Raw genomic sequence first — 21,926 nt, 5'->3', positions numbered from 1 at the left:
ACCACCAAGCCCCCAGCTCTGGATGTCTGGCCCTACACTTCTCAGGCCTCCCCAGTAGTTCTCGGGGTTCAGCTACAAGATGTGGCTTGTTTTCACTCAGGGGCATTCCCTTCAGGGTTTCAGGACTCACCATTCAGCATCTCAGGAGCCATCCAGTAAGGGTTTCCCACCACTGTGTAGCGTTTTTTGCGGTCATTCTTGCGCAAGGTGCGTTTCTTGGTGGTGGCCTTCTCTACTGGGGGCCTTTTCCTCTCTTCCACTATAAGCCGCGACAGCCCAAAGTCTGCTACCACCACAGTCTTGTCCTGGTTGGACAAGGACCAGGTCAGGACTTGGTGGGGGATGTTCTCAAACCTGGCTGTAGGGTGTGGGCATAGGCAAGAGAAAGGGAGCAAAGGTACACAGCAAAGGAGAGTCACAGTAGAAATAGATGTGGCTGTGCGTTTGTATTTCTATCAGTCTGGTGTATGCTGTTGGCAGATTCCCAGCTCAAGAGAAGGTTTACAATAGAACCACAGCAACCCTGGAGGAGTAGGACTCTGGAACCTGTAGAATGGAATTTAAAGGTGGGACAGGGATTTGTTTTGTTTTTTCCTGTTCTGCCTTTTTCCAAAAAAGATTTGAGGTAGTTGCTAGAACCAGGATAAGAGAGAAAATGATAAGGTGGAGGCAGTGGGGGTGACTTGGTGAGATAAGCTTTTGGGATAGCTACAGGGCAGTCATGCGAGAAGGGATTAAGAATGTTTGGTGTGGGTCCAGAGAGTGGGGGCTAGGGCCGGTTGGTGGACACCCAGTTGGTGGACACCAGGGAAGCCAGATTGCAAGTCAATAGGAATAACAATAGTGTAACAACCACAGCTGAGGGGTTGTGGGAGGAATGCTAGCCTCAAACTGGTCACTGTAAATTTATTAGCTCTTAGCCTCAGATTGAGGTTTCAGGTTCAAATGCTATAAAACAGGGTTAGCAATGAGCTGTTTTACAGGGGCAAAAAATGGCAAATCATCAGGGTTCTATATGCTATTAAAGAACTTCTAAGGTCCCTCCAACTTTTTATAGTGTTAAGGGTCAACCCCAGTGCCTTGTAAGAGCTCTATTACTGAGCCACCTCTCCCAGCCATGAGGTCCCTTCTAGTTAAAATAATTCAAAGAGGTAACATTGTATCTGCATGTGTCTGGGAACTTCCAGAAGACAGGAGTGCCTTGTAAGCAACAGGAAGGGCAAGATAAGGAGCCCTCAGGCAACACCTCTAGCCTGAAGTCAGAACCCATGCTCAGCTTCCTTGGTGACGGAATTCAGGAGGGCTGGCCCTAGGGAGGCTCCAGCCAGGCCCAGAGTGAGGGACATACCAACTTGATGAGGCAGTTGTGTGAATTCAGATCCCGGTGGATGATGCACATGGAGTGCAAATAGGCCTAGAACAGAAACACCAGTCAAAGGCCAGTAAACCAACCACACTCTGATTCTGGAAACTGCTCTATTCCCAGGGCAACCCTGCCTAGCTTCAGAACCTAACCTGAACAGTGGACTCAAGCCCCCGCCACAGCTACTTCTTGTTCCAACACTAACTGGAAGACAAAGGCTGCCTGGGTTTCCTCTCCCTCCTTGCTGCCATCTCCTGCCCATCTTTTTGTTCACCAGTCACTAACAAAGCTGGTCTAAGACCTCATTGCTCTCTCTTTAAGTCCTCAATTCCATTGGGCCATGGGGTCATGGCCCTTGCAGCTCCCTATCACCTCTACCCATTTTACTTAGATCAAGGCCATCTGAAATGAATGCCTTCAGATGTAAGCTCCCTCCTTTCCCCATACCTTGAATCTCTTGACTTCAGCCATTTTGGATCCTTTCCTGCCTGTGATAAAGAAGAAGTGACTTCCTTCCTGGTCTAACTAGCTCTATGTTCATGACACCTTTCCCTTGAGACTCTACTCTCCTTACTCAGACTATACTTTAACTTCACCCATTCCCCCTCCCCCATACTGGGGGTGGAAACCAGTGCTTCAGACATGCTAGGCAAGTGCTCTCCCACTGAGTCATATCCCCATCCCACCCTCTTCTCCCTCTTCTATCTAAATGTTTTTAAATAAGTTCCTGTTAGCTATTTTCCCTCTCCAGGGCTCCACCTTGGTTCTTATCACTTCTTTTTTCCTTCTCTTCCCTTGCAAATGCAAAAAGTGCCACTGCTCCTTCTCCAGGCCCCTGCAATGCTGCTTCCAGCCTCTAGCCTCCTGGAACTGTTCACACCTGGGGCAACACACTCAAAACTGGAGCTCATGATCTGGTTGCCTGCCTTGCTCAAAGGCTGTAGGCACTTTTTCCATGTTCCCTGCTCCTAAGACCTTTGTGTATCTGTTTTTTCCCTTCCAGCCTACTCAGTGTCAGCCCTTCTCAAAGCCATCTTTCTACCCATTACATGGATGCCTTTTCTGTCCCACAACTCCAGCTGCTCCTTTTCTGCAGATGACTAGGTGACCAACAGCCCATCCCTAACCTGCTGCCTCAAAGAAATAGTTTCCTACCAGGAGATGGTGGAAGGTTCTGCTAGCAGATCAGTTTCAGGAGGCACCAATACAAGGTCTTCCCAATCCCAGATTTTTTTCCCTGACCATCACTGCGACATCAGGTATCTCAAGTTACCCTGACTCTTTCCCCAACTCCTGTTCTCTCACTGCCAAACAGTTTCTCCATTTAGACTCCATCATGTCCCTCTGTTGGTACCTTAATTTATTATTTAATTTATTTTTGGTACCTTAATTTAGAAATCTGAAATGCTTTACTGTCCCTCTCTAACAATCCCTTCTGAGACTCTCCCAATTCTATCCCAATCTACGGACCATTCCAGACTCACCTTGGAAAAGATGAGGCTCTGGTAATGAAACATTACTTAAAAAGTGCTTAAAAATCTATTTGTCATTTCTTAGTGCTGCATAATACTCCATTGTATATAGATGCCACATTTTTTTTATCCATTAATCTATTGAAGGGCATCTAGGTTGGTTCCACAGTCTAGCTATTGTGAATTGTGCCGCTATAATCATTGATGTGGCCGTATCCCTATAGTGCGCTCTTTTAAGGTCCTCAGGGAATAGTCCGAGAAGGGTGATAGCTGGGTCAAATGGTGGATCCATTCCCAGCTTTCCCAGGAATCTCCATACTGCTTTCCAAATTGGCCTCACCATTTTGCAGTCCCACCAGCAGTGTACAAGTGTACCCTTTTCCCCACATCCTCGCCAACACTTATTGTTGTTTGACTTCATAATGGTTGCCAATCTTACTGGAGTGAGATGATATCTTAAGGTGGTTTTGATTTGCATTTCTCTGATTGCTAAAGATGGTGAGCATTTTTTCATGTACTTGTTGATTGATTGTATGTCCTCCTCTGAGAAATGTCTGTTCAGGTCCTTGGCCCATTTGTTGATTGGATTATTTGTTATTGTTTAATTTTTTTGAGTTCTTTGTACATTCTGGATATTAGGGCTCTATCTGATGTGTGAGGGGTAAAAATTTGTTCCCAGGATGTAGGCTCTCTATTTACCTCTTTTATTGTTTCTCTTGCTGAGAAAAAACTTTTTAGTTTAAGTAAGTCCCATTTGTTTATTCAGGGAAATGGATGGCATTAGAGCAGATTATGCTAAGTGAAGCTAGCCAAGCCCTAAAAAACAAATGCCAAATGTCTTCTTTGATATAAAGAGAGCAACTAAGAACAGAACAGGAAGGAAGAGCATGAGGAAAAGACTAACAGTAAACAAAGATGATTGGGGGGAGAGAAAGGGAGAGAGAAGAGAAAGCATATGGAAATGGTAGGAGACCTTCAATGATACACAAAATTATAAGAGGTTATGAGGGGCAAGGGGGAGGGGGAAAAAAGGGAGAGAATTGAGCAACAGCAGAGGAGGCAGAGAGGGAAGATGGGAGGGGAGGGGAGGGGGGATAGTAGGGGATAGGAAAGGTAGCAGAATACAACAGTCACTAATATGCCATTATGTAAAAATGTGAGTATGTAACAGATGTGATTCTGCAATCTGTATTTGGGGTAGAAATGGGAGTTCAAAACCCAATTGAGTCAAATGTATGAAAGATGATTTATCATGAGCTCTGTAATGTTTTGAACAATCAATAAAAAAAAAAATCTATTTGTCTTGGGCTGGGGTTGTGGCTCGGAGGCACAGTGCCCGGCTAGCATGTGTGAGGCACTGGGTTCGATCCTCAGTACCACATAAAAATAAAATAAACATATTGTGTCCACCTATAACTAAAAAATAAATATTTTACAAAAATCTATTTATCTTTTGAAACATAGGAACTCGAATCTACTGTTTCAAACTAATACTACCTTCATGGACCTCGTGTAAAGAACAGTGGTTAAAATCCCAGATGTGGATGGGTCAGACTAACCAGCCCAGGACTCCAGCCCTGTCTCTAAAACTTTAGCCTCAGCTTCATATCTGGAAATGGAGGGTTGTGAAGAATAAACATGTTCACATGTGTTAACCCCTCAGCTTAGTGCCTGGCACATACGAAGCACTTCGAATTTGCCAACTGTAAAGACTGCTAAGATTGGATCATTAATTCCTGGGAATATACAGTTTCTTCCTTTATCCTCCCAGGTTTTTGCTGCTGTCATCACCTAAATCTTTGGGCTTCTCTGCTAATGTGCACTTTTATCTAATTCTAGCCCATCCTTCAGAACTCATTGAAACTCATTTCTTCCTTCTGATTTCCTAGGCAATGAGGTCTCTGCTTGCTTCAAGGGCTCTCAGCACTTGAACACCTCTGTGATAGCAAGACCAGGCCATCTTGTGTTATGGTTTGCCTCTGTAGTTTACCTGATCCATTCCCCATTTATCTTTAGAGATTTGGAATCCTTTGAGAAAAGGGTTGTAGGCTGAGAACAGTTGGCCAGAAGCAATTTCACTGGCCCCGAGAGAGAAACTTAACAGCTCCTTAATGACCCAGCCTACACAATATGGACAGGATGGGGTATCTGTCTTCTAGAGCAGTCCAGAATCTTCACACTTCTCCTTACTCCTGTGATGGCAGAGTTTTAGATTGGACTCACCATTCCGGAGGCGATGCCTTTTGCAAATCTGACCTTCTGTTGCCAGGGGAATGGGTCCTGCAGGGTAGGGGAATGCCAGTCAGAGGCTGTGGCCACAAGTGGTGCAGGCCCCATGGGTCAGCATGGTATGCATATGCCAGTGCAGCCTCCCTGTCTGTGCTTGTTCCCCCCAACATGATCTTTGGGGACACAGGTGTCACTCTGAACAGCCTGCCAAGGCTCTTGTTGACTATGGGGCAGTATGCTCACCACACTGCGCAGAAAATCCTTCAGTGTACCCCCCTCAATGTATTCTGTCAGCAGGTTCAGCTTCTTGTCCTTGTACAGCACACCAATGAACTTGAGCACGTTGGGGTGGTCTAGGCTGCGCATCACTTTCACCTGGGTGAGGGTAGGAGAAGGCCAGAGGGTGGATGGCTAACTTTTCACCAAGTCCTCTTCCCTCCACCTGTCAGGGAGTCAGCTCAGCAAGCATGAACTGCCTCTCCTGCCTCCTATCTTTTCTTTTTTTAAAAAAAATATTTATTTTTTTTAGGTGTAGATGGACACAACACAATGCCTTTATTTTTATGTGGTGCTGAGGATTGAACCCAGTCCCACCTGTGTTAGGCGAGTGATCTATTGCTGAGCCACAATCCCAGCCCCTCTCCTATCTTATATGATGTGGCCAGGCACTAGGATCAAGGAGAGGGAAGAATACCACTATGTGGATGGGGACGGCCTTATAGGCTTGGCCCTTGGGATCTTGCCTTTCTAGGAACTTTGCTGGTGAATTGGAGTGGAAGAGCCCAAGAATGAAACAAAGGCCTGGGGAGTAGCACCTAGAATACAGGCGTTCCCAACTGAAGCTCCTCCATGGAGGAATGTGGGAGGGATGGTAAAAACTATAGATTATCAAGGGGTGTCAGTTTTCTGGGAGTCCTATTCTAGGCGCCCTATAGGGTGTTCAGTTGGTGACAGTAGCACCAAGTGGGGAATTAAATTGGTCTTTTTTTTAATCCATCATTCTCATAGTCTGAGAGTTTCTCTAAACCACATCTTGTTTGTTATCACATTCCTTGTACCCAGCTTGTTTATTTTTTTAGTACCAGGGCTTGAACCTAGGGGTGGGGGTGGGGGCTTTAACACTGAGCTATATCCCCAGTCCTTTCTTTTCTTTTCTTTTTTTAATTGAAGATGGACACAATATGTTCATTTTATTTATTTATTTTTATGTGGTGCTGAGGATCGAACCAGGGCCTAGCACATGCGAGGCAAGCGCTCTACTGCTGAGCCATAACTCCAGCCCCCCTTTCTTTTTTCTTTTTTTAAAATTTTGACAGGGTCTTGCTAAGTTGCCAGAGGCCAGCTCAAACTTGCAACCCTCCTGCCTCAGTCTGAGTCATTGGGATTACAGGCATGTGCCATGATGCTTGGCTTTGTGCTGTTTTTAAATAAGTTTTCATTGAACAAATAAATTATGCTATAATTTAGAAGGGATAGAGATATTCCTCTAGTGCTGCTCAGTCTTTAAGACAGTGATTCCAAACTAAGTTTTCTCTTGAAACCACTAACCCTCTTCCAATGGTGACACTAAAATCCCACCCCCTACTCCACTTTCTTTCTCTCTCCCTCCCTCCCTCCCCCAAGCCTTTCTTTTTTGGTACCAGGGACTGAACTCAGGGGCACTTAACCTCTGAGCTACATCCCCCAGTCCCCCGCCCCTGCTTTTTTTTTGGTACTGGACATTGAACTCAGGGGTACTCGGCCACTGAGCCCCATCCCCAGCCCTATTTTGTATTTTATTTAGAGACAGCATCTCACTGAATTGCTTAGTCTTGCTGTGGCTGAGGCTGGCTTTGAACTCACGATTCTTCTGTCTCAGCCTCCGGAGCCACTGGGATTACAGGTGTGAGCCACCATGCCTGGCTCTTTCTTTTTTAAAAAGAGAGGGTCTCACTACAGTGCTGAGGTTGGCCCTGAACTCTGGGTTCAAGGAATCCTCCTGCCTAGTGGTTTAGACTACAGGCACAGTGACAGCTCCAACCCTACTTTCTTACCTCAGTCAGGAAAGTCTTCTGTGTCTCCTCATCACATCGAATTAACTCCTTCATGACCATCACTTTGCCTGTGGCTTTGTGTGTCACCTACAGAGAGGATGACTATTAATTATGCAGAAAGCAGAGGCAGTTCTGGAGAACTGTTGTGGAAATCTACAGCTGTGGTATAGCTCAATGACAGAGTGCTTGCCTGGCATGCGCAAGGCCCTGGGTTCAATCCCCAGCACCACAAAAAAACAAAAACTAAGCAACTGGCTGTCCCATCCCTTGGAAGATACACTGAGCCACATAAGACCAATAGAGTCCACATGTGGAGGACACAGCATGGGACAACAGGGGACTCTGAGGGAAGTACACCCTCTTCCCTGGAGAGCTGGGCATGCGCGGAGGAGAGGCAAGAATCCAGAGAAGGAAAGTAGGGAAGGAGGCAGGAGGGGACACTGCCAAGCCAAGCAGGGGCTCTGGTCATCTGGTACTGGAGTGAGTCACTTGGGTGAACAGAAGTCTGGTGGGGCAGGAGGGTCAGTGCCACAGACATGCACCAAGGAACCGGGTGGGTGGGGTGAACTCTCCAGCCCCGCTGCCCCACAAGCTGAGATACATGGCTTACCTGACCCCCCCTCCCAGCTTTCAGCAGAGGAGGAGGAGAGAAAGAGAAAGAAGTTAGTCCCTGGGCTGTTCACCAGGTAAACAGGGTGGCAGGAGCCATTCCCCCATCTCTTCCTTGCAGCATGACCAGCACTGGGGCCTGTGGGTACTTTATACACCCCCACTGACAGAAAAGTTCATCCCAACCCTGGTCTCCTGAGCTACAAGCTCACTATAGAAGTGACATTGCCTTTAGATGGCTAGGGCAGGGTGGGGCAGGGCAACCCTTATATCATCACCTGCAGCCAAGGAGGCCTGATGTCCTGCACAGTGTAGAGTGTGGACTCCCCAAAAGAAGGCAAGAGAGGTGGGGGGCAGAAAAATGCAGAAGCTGCTGTCTATGCTCACCTTGATGGCCTGCCCAAAGAAGCCCTTTCCCAGGACCTCTCCATGGATCAGGTCACATGGTCGGAAGATCTGCTGTGAATAGCTGCTAGAACAGCGGAGGGATTCTGAGCGGCTGATGTCTCGGCTGAGCAGCAGGGGCTCCTTGGGGGAGCTTGGGCCAGGGGACTTAGAGATGCTATTACTGCGCCTGAGGACGAGGAAAAATGAGGGTAGAAGAGATAGTCCTCAGAGACCAGTCAGAATACCCTCACGGTAGAAACCTCAGGTAAATCCATTTGTTCCAATATCTGTAGTTCAGATATTATTACTGGGGAGCAGGGGCTCTTATATCGACAGATGCTACTTTTGAGCTGCAGACACCAGAAGTTTATTTAAGCATAATAAATCCAAAATGGGAAATATGGATGCTAGGGATGTAATTCAGTGGTAGAATACCTGTCTAGCATGCATGAGGCTCTGGATTCAATTCCCAAAACTGTGTGTGTGTGTGTGTGTGACAGAGAGAGACACAGAGTGGGAGGGAGGAAAAAAAGGTGGTAGGGGAAACTCTGAGTACTTCCCACCTGGAAGAATTAACTAGATTATATTAATTTATAATGCCCAACATATTACAGCATTATAGACTACCTCCCATATCTGCTTGATTCAAGTTACTAATCAGGTTATAATGACAACATATTACCATTCAAAATTACCTGGGAGCAGTAATGATTGATGACTGTTACTTTGATTTACTGAAGAAAGGACAAGGAGGCTGAAGATCACAGCACTAGGTGAACAGAAACCCTGCAAACTTCTTTCTGGGGTATACTCCTGCTTTACTGAGATACCCAGAGAGGACTGAGGTGGGTGGCTCGTGGCTTGTCCTGCCACACGGGCTTGCTTGTTCTTGCTCTTTTGTTTTGCTTGCCACTGAACATGCCCACAAGAGCACATAATGGACCTGCTGGATCTTCTTTCCTTCATTCCCTCTATCCTGTATGATGGCCCTCAAGGTATCTAGGCTGATCTCCAGCCCCCCATATCTTCCCTTTTCCAGGTCATGCATTTATAGACCTTCTCTGCCTTTGGTGCTCTGCCTCTACTAACTCCATCATGCTGACTAACGCCAAGTCAGCCAGGAGTGATGGGAACAACCTGTGGGAAGAATCCTCTGTTTTCAACAGAGGCCAGCCGAGAGGGCCCTGACTAACTCTGCCTGTTCGACCAGGGGCTAAAGAACTGGATTTCTAAAGATCCTAATAATATTTCACATGTACTGAGTACTGACCCTAGGCCAACCAACACTATACAAATCTGTCCCTTTCCACATTTAATCCTAATATAAATGTGAGATAACTGACTCCTCTTCCATAAGTCTCCCACTTGGGGCTTGCACATAGGTGATTGCTCCCTTCCACAGATGTGGCAGACTCTGAGGTATGGGGTGATTGGTTCCTCAAACTAAAACAACTTGACTTCACCTCTTGCTTTGCTTTATCATTTTTAAAGTCCTAATATATACTATATTTTTTATTTTTCTTTCTTTTTTTTGGGCAGTTCTGAGGATTGAACATAGGGTCCTCTACCATTGACCTATACCCCCATCCCTTTTTACTTTATTTTTGAGACAGGGTATCACTAAGTTGCCCAGTTTGGCTTATAACTTGTGATCCTCCTGCCTCAGCTTCCTGAGTCACTGGTATTATAGGCATGAATTACTGTGCCTGGCTCATTTATATATACTTATTCAATCCTACCTGTGCCTATACTCCCAGTTCTGAGCTCCATACTTCCTCCATGTTGCCCTTTAGTGTTTAACATCACTACTTCTTTTCTAGCTCAGGAATTCAGTGGAGAGAGCCTAACTTTTGTTTCTAAGAAAACCTGGCAAGCAGCTGGGTCTGCATAGACCTTGGCTATAAAAAGCGATTCCCATAGGGTAGGTGGGTCAATATAAGCCCTCATAGCCTGTTCCTGGCCAGATGGTTTCCTTCTAATGTTGCTGGACTTCAAAAGTCAGCTCAGCTTCGGAGGTTGAAACACAGGACAGAATAGAGCTGGGGTGGGAGGTGGCACCTCAGGGAGCGTCTCCTCAGTGTCCCCTCCAGATTGTCCTTGGTGTCCAGAGTGCTGAGGGTGTGAGAATGTCCATCATTCTGTATGTGGGGAGAAAGCCGGGCATCTAACCGCAGCTGGTCCAGGCGCTGGGAGACGGGGTCATGTTCAATCAACAGCTGAAGTGTCTGGCTTGTTTGGCTAATTGCATCTTCCACCTATGGCCAAGAGCAGTGTAAGGCTGGCTCCCACAGGCTGCCCCATCCCAGGCTATCCACTGCCTCCCAGATGAGCCAAGCATTGTGGCCAATGCTCCATTTGGCTAATGGTGGTCTCCAGATACCAGCAGCCTCAGAGTAACCTCTGCCTAGCATTCTGGCAGCCCTGTCATCTGCTGCCCTAAGAACCTGCTAGTGACAAAAGAGGTCACTAGTGGCCACAGGCTCAGTGCCAAGACAAAGAAATGGCTACAGCCTAATCTTCTGAGAGGGTCTGTTCCATGTCCCACCCCCACAAGACAGATAAGACATGCTGTACCTCCTCCACTTGGAGTGTGCGGACAGGGGTGCCATTGATCTCCAGGATGCGGTCCCCAGGGTGGATGGCATTGCGGTTGTTGGGACTGATGTGCATCCGGTTGACCCTAAGCCAGACAGGGGTTGAAGCAGGATGAAGATATCCTAAAAACTTACCAGACTAATAATGCTTGAGCAGAGAAGGTTCACCAGACCCCAGGCCCCACTGATCCACGTGGCCCAGGCACCCCTCCCCCCAACAGAAAGGTAACATCCTTTGCAGGATGTTCCACCTCAGTGAAGAGCATCGGTACTCACCTAGTGGTCTAAACCAGAAACTTGGACATCACCTTCCCCTCTGGAGTTCCCTCATTCCCTCCCTCCCTCCCCCCACCCCCTGCCCATTTCTGAGAATCCTGCCTTCTCTCCATCACCATAGTTACCAACACATCTTACCTGGATCACTGCAACAGCCTCCTAACTGGTCTCTATGTCTCTAGACTCTTTCCTTCTCCCATGTAACCTCCATACCAGTGATCCTTCTAAAAGGTCAATTTGGTCACTTCACCTTGTTGATTAAATCCCTCAATGAACCTGCTGGATCTTCATAATCCAGGCTTTCTAGTCTCTCTTTTGTTTTTTGTGTATGCTTTTTGGTATACCCCCAGCTCTTAATTTTTAAATTTGAGAACAAAAGTTGCTGAGGCTGGCTTTGAACTTTGATCCTCCTGCCTCAACCTTCTGAGTTGCTGGGATTTCAGGTGTCCTCCATGCTTAATAGTCCTTTCTCTGGTTACTGTCAATCAACAACAGACAAAACCACAAACTCCCTGATCTGTAGAGATGCTTCTCTTCCTCTGCCCTGAATACAATTCCCTCCCCTCTTTTTTATTTGAAGTACTGGGGATTGAAACCAGGGGCAGTCTATTACTAAACTATATCCCATACCTTTAAAAAATTTTTGGGACAGGATCTTATGTTGCCAAGGTTGGCCTCAAACTTCCAATCCTCCTAAGCCTCCGAAGACACTGGGATTTCAGAGTGCACTATCATGTCTGGCTCCCCCTCTTTCTTTTTTCTAATGAAACTGAAAAGCAAAGCTTACTTCCTCCCGATTTCGTCAACCCTAATACTTCTCACTTATGTTGTAAGCTCTGACTTCATGCCCAACACATACAAGCAATATTTACAGGGTAATGGCACTGGTGTCTGATTACTGGTATTGCATGAACATGACCCTTATCTTTTCCTTGGCCTGGACCTAGGATGGAGTCTTATCCTCTTCGGGCCACGGATCTCATTTTTTCCTTTCTTCATTCATTCATTTACTCAAACAACAAAACAATAATAAAAGAATGCCTGCCAATGCTAGTCACTATTCCAGTCCCTGGGCATGTAGTATTGAATAAGACAAATCAATTTCCTCTGGATGTTACATTCTAGTCAGGAGAATAGATGATAATCAAACTAATATACATTAATTGAGTCAGATAATTTTGAAGAACAAACATGATCTAAAATCTGACACCTGAAAATGAGAGACTCTGGCTCTAGGCATCTGATAGGAAGCAGTCTAGGTTAAAAAGAACTCTAAGTGCCAAGGGCCAGGTGTGCTTACTATATAGTGAGCTCCAGGAAAAGATGGGAGATGAAGATTAAGGGAGCTTTGCATAAGACTGGAGTTCTGAGCTCTTTCAGGCACTTCTGTGGACTGCATGAAGAGTTCCTTAACATACTCACTCTTTCACTTGCACGGTGGTGGCATAGTTGGAGCAGGCACTTTCTACAGACACGGAGAAGCCCCGCCTGTCCTCAGTGGTAGCTGGCATGGAGATGAGTGTGACAGAGTAGGGCAGCTGGTCCTGAACAGATTCTGTGGAGAGCCTCTCAAACATGGGTGCCAACACCACCTCATTGTGGCATTTTCCACTGGAGAGAGAACACAAAGGGGACTGAGCTCCTGAAGTTCCCCCAAACCCCCTGCCGGAAGTTCCCTCAATACTGGACCAGGTGGCTTTAACCAATACTATCTACAGTGTCATCATCACCCTCTGTCATTATTCTTGATGGCTATTAGATAGAGGAAACTGGATTCTCTGGGGTGGGCTGGCACTGGGGGTAGTGAAGTGGATCTGCAATGGGTGGTGTACTAGGAAAAACCCTGGCCTAGGGGTGAGATGATCTTTGTTTTCTTGCTCTGCTTTTGATTTTTTTTTTTTTTTAAGTACTTTGCTCCAGGTCCTATCTCCCTCAGCCCCCACCACACACACTTCTTTTGTCAATCAAGGTAATCGGATATGGTGAGACAGGTGAGCTCTAAGGAGCCTTTGCCTTTAATGGTCTGAGATCTTCCTTGGAGAGCATCTTTACTCTGGGAGGATCTCAGGGTAGAGTGAGGTTAGATGGTAGATAAGGACAGAGGGCACAGAGATGTTAATGGTTCTGCTTATGGACGACAGAGCTGTTTCACAGCATTGCTATGATAGGAATCTGGTGCTCTGACCACCAACAGTCTTTCTACCCAATTCATGCTGCCACAGGCACCTCTTTCCTGGCCACATTGTAGGGGAGAACAGACACAGGGCCACCATCTTACCAGTAGAGTGTGGCATGCTGTACCAGGGCATATGCATCCCCATCCTCGATGATCACCTTGCAGCTCATACAAGCAAAACACTCTGGATGGTACTTGAATTCCCCAGCCACCTATGATCAGGTAGGGAGAAGGGTACAGAGAGAAAAAGTGAGTCATCACTGTTATTGGAGGGATAGGTGAGTGACTTCAAGTCAGAGCTCTATAAACCCCAGTAAAAAATCTACTCTTTCTAATAAAGAATTAAAATCCAGCCTTTTAATCCTTGACATAGAGCTTCCAAAAGAAGTATCAGATTGGTGCCTCCTGTCACTCCTCAAGGTTAAAATAAACAACAAATAAATAAATGTGTGTGTGTGTGTGTGTGCGCGTGTGCACGCGTGTGTATATGTATATATTGATCTCAGTCATGAGAATGCATTCCTAGAAATAATCACATGCATTACAAAGGCTCATTCCTTCAACACAGGGTTGGCAAGTCTAGGCTATACTTAAAGCCCTCTGTCTAGGGCAGGTAAGGGAGACAGAATCTTTTGGCCAACTCATTCTAGGTTCTCCCTTTCTGATCCCTGAAAACAACCTAGGTGTATCTTCCTATCAATCTGTAATACTTTCATTTAAGGTCGTTATTCCACTGTACTGTGTCTCCTCCATTGTCTATCCACCCATTCCCAACACTGGACTGTTAAATCTTTGAGGAAAGACTCATAGCTGTTAATAAGTTCACAATAGACACTTGTTGGTAGAATGAATGAAGGGGAGACCCTGACTGATGGGAAGTCCAAAAATGAATGACCACAGGGAACTGGAAGCACAGTCAATAGACTGCGATGACCAAGAAGGGCAGAGATGCAGAGACCCACTCACCATGACAGGTCCTGTCATTAGCAGGGAGCACCCATGGCAGAACTCCCCAAACTTCCTCCAGTAGTCCTTGTGGCAATAAAGCTTCCCATCCTTCTCGTAGTACCAGTTGGTGAGGGAATCCTGACATTCTGAACACCTGTTGAGGCAAGACAAGAACAGAAATGCCCTTAGATCCCTGCCACCATACACACAGGTTGTTCCTGGCTCCCAGGTTCAACAGTCCTCTCTTTGATTCAGAGACAGGAAGTGGGAAAGTTATAGCTTAGTGCCATCTCCCCAAAGGAAGCTGGTTCAGAGTGAATGAGGCTCCCGGGGCTAGCTCTGCACTGCCTGCCTCTGTAAGCAGAGTCTTTGGGTCTTGGAGCCTTCTGAGAATCTAAAAAGAGCCAAGAAACCTCCCCCAGAAAAATGAACATATAAGGAAAATGTGCATATAATTTGGTGTGGAGTGTGTGTGTATCAAGGATTCCCTGAAGCCAATTCATGACTCTAGTTAAGAACCTTAGATCTAGACAGATATTTCAATAGGCCAAAGAAGTTCAATCATTTTCACTCTTCAAAACCTACCCATGGGCTGGGGATAAAGCTCAATTGGTAGAGTGCTTGCCTTGCATGCACAAGGCCTTGGGTTCAATACCCAGCACCACAAAAACAAAAAATAAAAAAACAAGAAACAAAAACCTACCCATTACCAACAGCATTTGAAAAACCAGCCTCTATCTCAGAGCAAAGCCTGTTCAAGGAAGGGACATCACCTTTGTCCTTGGAAAAACCCACAGAGCACTCCTAGGCACATTCCCACCCTGCTAAGTTGTTTATCTACAAATAACAGGAGAGATCTGCCAGGCCAGGTGTCCCTGACTCAGTCAGGCTAGGGGGGGATCCATAGCAGCCCCCTAGCAGCCACCAATCAGCATGAGACAGGGAAATACCTGGGATGCCAGATGACCCTCCCAGTAGTTTATGGTGGTTGATAACATGTTGGGGAACCATGTAGTTCAGCACGAACACCCCACTTGGCTTAAACCAATCAGTTCAAATGAATACCCCTTTTGTACTGACCAATCACCCCTACCCAACTTGTTCCCACCAGTGAATGTGCTAATCATGTTTTAGAGCTGTTATTTGATCTTCCCGAGGTGTGTGATGATTTGCTATGATGTATGTGAAGTCCCTGCCCTCTCCAAAGAATGTATAAAAATGCTGCAAACCCTGGGCTCAGGGCCTCTCAGAGTCACCAGTTGCTGTGTGTGTGTGCGGAGGATGGAGCTAGCTCGCAATAAACACCTCTTTGCTGCTTACATCGATCTTGAGTCTCTGGTGGTCTTTGGGGGTCCCGAATTGGAGCATAACACATTATGATAAAATGTTCTTGCCAAAAAACACGTTAAGCATAAAGAAGCTCATCAGGCAAATCCTTAATGTGGGTTATTCTATAAGGCAATTGATCTTTTTTTTTTTTTAATTTTTAATTTATTTTTTAGTTTTCGGCGGACACAATGTTTGTATGTGGTGCTGAGGATCGAACCCGGGCCACCCGCATGCCAGGCGAGCATGCTACCGCTTGAGCCACAGTCCCAGCCCCAGGGCAACTTCCAAAAAGTTAATATTGATAAGAAGGGAGAAGTATTTATTTTCAACTAATTTTTTTTTAGGAGGGATATGGGGTCTTGCTATCTCACTATATTGTTCAATATTTCCTCAAATTCCTAGGCTCAAGGGATCCTCCTGCCTTGGCACCCCAAGTAGCTGGGATTATAGGTACATGCCACTACGCATGGTTAAACTCCCAATTTTTTTTTAAATGGTTTTTATCGGTCTATTACAATTAAACATATTAGTAGGATTCATTGTGACATATTTGTTCTACAAGCACATTACATAATTTTTTTGTAGTTGTAGATGAACATGCCTTTATTCTATTTTTTTGTTGTTGTTAATGTGGTGCTAAGGATCGAACCCAGTGCCTTACACATGCCAGGCAAACACTCTGCCACTGAGCCACAACCACAGCCCACAGCCTCATGCATTATGTAATTTGAGCGATCTAATTCTAAAGTACCTCCCATTTCCTTTTCTTCCTGTCTCTGATCCACTGCTCTACTGATCTTCCTTTTATTAGTAGTATTTTAATTAGAGCATTATAATTTTATATAAATAAATAAAAGCAGAATTAATTGTGGCATATTTGTACACAGACATAAAATTTTTTCCCAGAATTTCCCCAATCCTCCCCTCTTCCCTCCCTCTTGATCCTGTTCCTCTACTCTATTGGTCTCCCTTCTCTTTTTATGTAGACATCCTATTCTTATCCTCAAGGCCTTGCATTACCTACACTGGCCACATCCTCTCTTCTAAGAGGCAGTGTGGGCTGCCTCTTGGTTTAAATTCTGATCCTGCCACTTACAATTTATGTCATCTTGGGAAGATCACTTCTTTGACCCAATTTTCTTATCTGTAGAATGGACTGCTAGGAAATTTAATGAAATACTATGTATTAAATGTATAGATAGCTTATATAAAAGGCCTAATACAGCAGGAACTCAACAAATATTAACTTTAATTAAAGATGATAATGAGGGGTTGGGGTTGGGGCTCAGTGGTAGAGCACTCGCCTAGCATGCATGAGGCACTGGGTTCAATCCTCAGCACCACATAAATATAAAATAAAGTCATTGTGCCAACTTAAAACTAAAAAATAAATATTAAAAAAAGATGATAATGATATAGGTAAGAGATTACAGTGATGCTACTACTTCCAAGCACTGCAGGAAGTAGAGATAGGAAACAGGAATGAGTTAAAACAGCTGTGAAAAGCTGCCAAGATAGGAAACAGGAATGGGTTAAAACAGCTGTGAAAAGCTGCCAAGCTAAGGAGGTCTAGAGAAGCAGGACCCTGAAAATCCTCTTATCTTCCAGAAGTGTACAATTCCTCCCGGGTGCTCAAAAGACACTGATAACTATTCCTACTTCATAGTCTTATCCAGTGGATGCTGAATTTCAGGATCTTGAGAGCTGGGTATGGTATGGAGAGTGAGTATATTGTTTATAATTGTGCAGTGAAGACAAAGGAAGAAGAGAAGACCCTGTTCTGGGCAAGGGGCTCAAATTTAATGTAAGACACTTGTTGGATGAATAGTTCATTAGGAGAGAGATCTGGGTTCAAGTTCTTGGGTGCCACAAGCCCCTTTTCCTCTGTAGGTTCCCCCAACTGTGAAATGAGGAGATACACTGTCTCCCAGATCCCAACTCTGTGCATATCAGCATTTTTTCCCCAGGTGACCTGAGGTTCTAAACTCGGAATTAGTATCCACCTCCTAAGTGATCTTGAGCTAGCCCTTTCACTTCTCAGTTGTGAAATGGTAACATCATCACCTTCAGGGTAGCAGTGTGAATTAAATGTGGTTCTGACCTTCAGGTACTTAGCAGAGGGCCCCACTACAAGGAGGGGCTTCCTTCTTGCCTCCTACCTACTGACTTAAAGATCATGAGCTAAGGAGGTCTAGAAACCTTTCTCCTTCACCATACTGTTAGCTCTCTGAAAGCAGTGACAGTGTCCTAATTACTCTTGGTAGACTCAGTATCTACGCCAATGGCCCAGCAGAGTAGCAAATGTTTCTAAACTGAAAATGGGGGAGTGGCAAGAACCAGTAGTCCAGGTAGGAGCATAAAGGTTGCATAATTCCTGTCACCAAGCCTTGCCTTTCTCCTGTCTGCAGTGGAGAAAAGCTGGTACAGACACTTTTGCACCCAACTGCAGGCTTGGGCTGTTACGCCCTTGCAATGGTATGTGCGCCACAGGGCATGGGAGCACCAGAACACGCCCCTCCTTTCTATTGCCAATATCCTGCTTTTGTTCATTCCAAGTAGCCCTGGCCAGGCCCAGGAGAGGGAGCTAGGAGAGGAACGAGTGCAGGCATGCAGGAGACAGTCACACCAGTCTGCTGGGAAGAACACTTGGTTGGAGAGCGACATCAGCAATCACACATCTGTGTCAAGGAAAGCCTTTGAAGGTTACAGCCAGATACAAGGCCAAAGTAATCACCACAGGTGTCTCTGAAGAACAGGAAGGTGAACAGTTGATAGGAAGACTGGTCCACAGCTCTGTTTTGCTACAGAAGGCAACTGGGTTCTTAGGCCACTGGAAACTTTAGTGTTCTAGCTTAGGTATTGACGATATCTGCTATTCTTTGAATGCCAGTCAAATTCCAGCCATGGTATAGGATGCTTTCCTTAAATTATCTTTAATCCTGACTATAACTCTGCAAGGTGGAAGAATTATTCTTTTGTGTGTGTGCGTGTATGGTATGGGGATTGAAGTCAAAGGTGCTTTACTACTAAGCTATACCCCGATCCCCTTTAAAAAATTTTTTTGGGGGTACTAGGGATTGAACTCTGAAGCACTCCACCACTGAGCCACATCCCCAGCCCTATTTTGTGTTTTATTTAGAGACAGAGTCTTATTGAGTTGCTTAGGGCCTCACCATTGCTGAGGCTGGCTTTGAACTCACAATTCTCCTGTCTCAGCCTTTTTAGCAGCTAGTATTACAAGTGTGCCACCTCATCCAGCCCTTTTTAAAATTTTTGAGATAGAGCTTCACTAAACTGACCAAACTGGCCTTGAACTTATGATCCTCCTGCCTTAGCTTCATGAGTTGCTTGGATTACAGCCCCATAGCTGGCTTTATTTTTTTGAGACAAGTTCCCGCCAAGTTGTGTGGGCTGGACTTGACCTTGTGATCCTTCTGCCTCAGTCTCCAGAGTCTCTGGGATTATAGGCATGTGCCATAGCACCTGGCTAGGATCATTCTTGTTTTCAGACCAGAAGACTGAAAACCAAAGTCTATGTCAAGTCACCGTGCAAAGCTGCCCAACCCTTAAACAATAAAGTTGGAACCTGAATTTATGGGTACTTGGTGAGGAAGCCGTCTCCTCTGTACATCTTCTGAATGATACAGCATGTCTCAACAGCTAGGCTTCAAAATTCTGATCTGTGACAATGAGAAGGCTAGCATCCTGATAGCTCAAGTCCCTTCAAGTATTAACCCTTTAGGATTATTCTCCTTTAGCTAAACAGTGAATGTTAAATGGCATAATTCATTTTTTTCCTTCATTTATTCCAGTTTTCTGTTTTCCAGCAGTTATCTCTGTCCTTTAGGAAAAAACAAAAAAATCAAAAACACATTCTGGAAATATAAGGCACTACTAAAAAACGTCTCACCTCAGATTCTTAGAGCCTATAACCACCATAGGTTTTCCCAAAGCCAAAGCATTTTTCCAGTTTTCAATTTTTGAAAGTTTAAAGTGGAAGCCAAAATGTGCCATGGCTGCAGATCCAAGGGCACTCACATGGGAGGTGTTAAAGCTGGGGTCAGAAGCCAGGGCTGAGGCATTGGTCTCTAGTCTCCTGAGCAGTAAGAGAATAAGAGCTAAAATCCTTAAATGCAGGGAGATCACCCAGAAGCCCACACACTGAGGCTGCACTTAAAAACAACCTGCCAAACGTCTCTTTCAAAACATTACAGAGGGCCTGAACAGATACAAATTGAATGAGACTCTGATAGCCACTTTAGCAGGTCAGCTCCGATCCAAACTGAGACCTTCTGAATCATCAGAGAACACACACATAATCAGCTGAGATTTTTCACAAAAAGTTCATTTACAACATATCACCTAAGGACAGTTACTTCATGGCTCTGTGCCTCAGTCTCCTCATTTGTACAGAATATTGGCATTGCTAAAATCTCACGGGGTTATTAGAATTATGTATAAGTACCCCACACAATGCCTAACTCACAGCAGATGCCCAGTAACTGTTTTCTTCCCTCCCCAATTTGAGAATACTACAGGAAAATGCTGACAGACTTATTTCCCTCCCATGCTTAGGAAACACAGATCTGCTTCTTATCCAGAACCAAACAGATTTCTGTAAGTAGAGAAGGGAAATCTAATCAATTAGAAACCAATCAATCTAATCAATTCCTAACAATTAGGATATAGTTACTGTATATCTTGGATGTGTTAGAACAAGCAGGCAAGGTGCTATGCCAGAAGCCGCCAAGTGAGATTCGATATTGGCCCAGACCTCACACACACACACACCCAAATTCTTCAGACCAAATGTTTACATGTAAATTATCAACCTTACGGAGTAAAGGAACCAAACAGTCATCATTATAGTGGATTTATGCAGGTTAAAGAACAAGCCCTTCCATGTCCTAGAGAAGGCCCAGCTGAATGCTCATCCTTAACTTGCCAGTTGTGGCAAAAGCTCTTTGAGCCTCTTGCCTCTGAGTTCTGACTGGGATGAACAGGAGGAAGGAAAGCTCCCTTAGTCATAGCCTGAAAGTGCCAAGAGTGGGAATGCCAATTCTTCCCTGAGGACCCAGAAGGGCAGATATAACAGGGGCCTAAGAGATTCAGGTCCACCAGAGCTAAGGCTTTTATCACCAAAGATCCTTTTATTATGTATATGCCTCCTTCCTGCAGACTCTGTGGATTGAAATAGCCAAGTAAGGTGTAATTATTATGGAATATAATTCTTTTGTAAAAAAATTAACCAACACATAACAAGCCTCTGATCAGCAAGAAGCATTACCATAATGCATTGATGAAGTTCCAACCAAAACCCAAGAAGCCCATAGTTTCAAGTAATTTGTGCCACTGTACTGCAATTAAAGATAGGGCTTCCATTATTTGGGGAAAAAAAAATGGAAAGAAGTTTGTGTGTCTCTGAGGAGCTATGTAAGTTGCAGAGTTGGGAAGCACTGACCTCATCCAACTCTTTTATGTTTCAGAAGAAGAGAAAAAGAATCCTGGAGGACTGAAGGTAGCTGCCAAAGGTTACTGCTAAATTGGACAGGGTTAATAATTTTTGCTTTTAAATGTGGGTCCTTTAGAATACAAAGATGCACTTGTTTCCTTCAAGAGATAATGTGTAAAGCCAAGCTCCTCAAATAAATGTTGGACATTAAGAAAAATTCTATAAAAAGAAACATTTCTTTAAAGAGGTCAGATACTCACTGGGGTGGGATGTAGCTTAATGGTAGAACATTTGCCTAGCACATGCAAGAGTTTGGGTTCGATCCCCAGCACTGCAAAAGGATGGAGGAAGATCATTCCTAATTTATTTCTGTAAATTCCAATTGGGGAGTGCTCCTACGATTGCACTACACCCCTCATGAGAATGGCATGGGCAGGGAAGATGTGGTGTGGCCTTCCAGGCAGGCATATACAAGGCACTGAAATGACATTCTTCATTCCCTCTTCCCTCCCTCACACAGTCACGCCTGATCATGTCCCCGTGGAATCTGGTTGCGTCACCTTCCTTGCAACCACAGCTCCTGAACTCTTGTGGACTTTGTACTCCTCCAGAGACATGAGGGTTAAGGACTTAATTTGTTAGATTCTGGCAAGGGCCCTGTTTAAGAGCCTAGGAAATCTAGCCTTACATTATGCCAAAGAGGAAACTAAGGCCTAGGGAAGGGACAGGTACTAAGTCAGAGATACATCTTTGAAGATGCCTGAAGAAGGGGGTTGATGGCAGAAGCAGCTTTCCAACCAGTGAGTTAGCCTAAAACCTGGCAGAGCAGAGGATGTGGGTGGTCTCTCCTCTGGACCTGTGTGCTCTTCAGAAGTGGCTTCAGAAACGTGGCCTCTCACTTAAGGGAGGGCGAAGGGTCTGTACTCAGTGACTCAGTACTGCTTTGACTCCAGTTTGACACAAGAGTTTTGGGGGTAGAGGTGAGGTCATCAGGTTCTCTAAAGGGGCTGGGGCAGAACAAGACAAAGGACAAGCACTGGTAGCCTGGCCCTCAAAGA

At 45.2% G+C, this 21,926-nt stretch overlaps 1 protein-coding gene across 2 annotated transcripts in view; it reads right to left on the bottom strand.

Annotated features, from left to right (window-relative positions):
- The window catches only part of Limk2 (LIM domain kinase 2), a 71,427-nt gene that overhangs the window by 9,374 nt on the left and 40,127 nt on the right, over positions 1–21,926 (bottom strand). For both annotated transcript variants that reach the window (XM_026408949.2, XM_026408950.2), the window contains 11 exons: positions 14,106–14,241; positions 13,242–13,351; positions 12,386–12,574; positions 10,668–10,773; positions 10,152–10,348; positions 8,094–8,280; positions 7,098–7,184; positions 5,308–5,439; positions 5,059–5,115; positions 1,349–1,414; positions 131–305 (listed from right to left, as the gene is read on the bottom strand). In XM_026408949.2, the coding sequence (XP_026264734.1) occupies positions 131–305; positions 1,349–1,414; positions 5,059–5,115; positions 5,308–5,439; positions 7,098–7,184; positions 8,094–8,280; positions 10,152–10,348; positions 10,668–10,773; positions 12,386–12,574; positions 13,242–13,351; positions 14,106–14,241 (1,442 nt within the window). The remainder of the gene's footprint in view (positions 1–130; positions 306–1,348; positions 1,415–5,058; positions 5,116–5,307; positions 5,440–7,097; positions 7,185–8,093; positions 8,281–10,151; positions 10,349–10,667; positions 10,774–12,385; positions 12,575–13,241; positions 13,352–14,105; positions 14,242–21,926) is intronic.

Source organism: Urocitellus parryii, chromosome 3 (assembly GCF_045843805.1).
Source record: "Urocitellus parryii isolate mUroPar1 chromosome 3, mUroPar1.hap1, whole genome shotgun sequence".
NCBI classification, from domain to species: Eukaryota; Metazoa; Chordata; class Mammalia; order Rodentia; family Sciuridae; genus Urocitellus; species Urocitellus parryii.
This window is presented reverse-complemented; position numbering and strand designations above follow the sequence as displayed.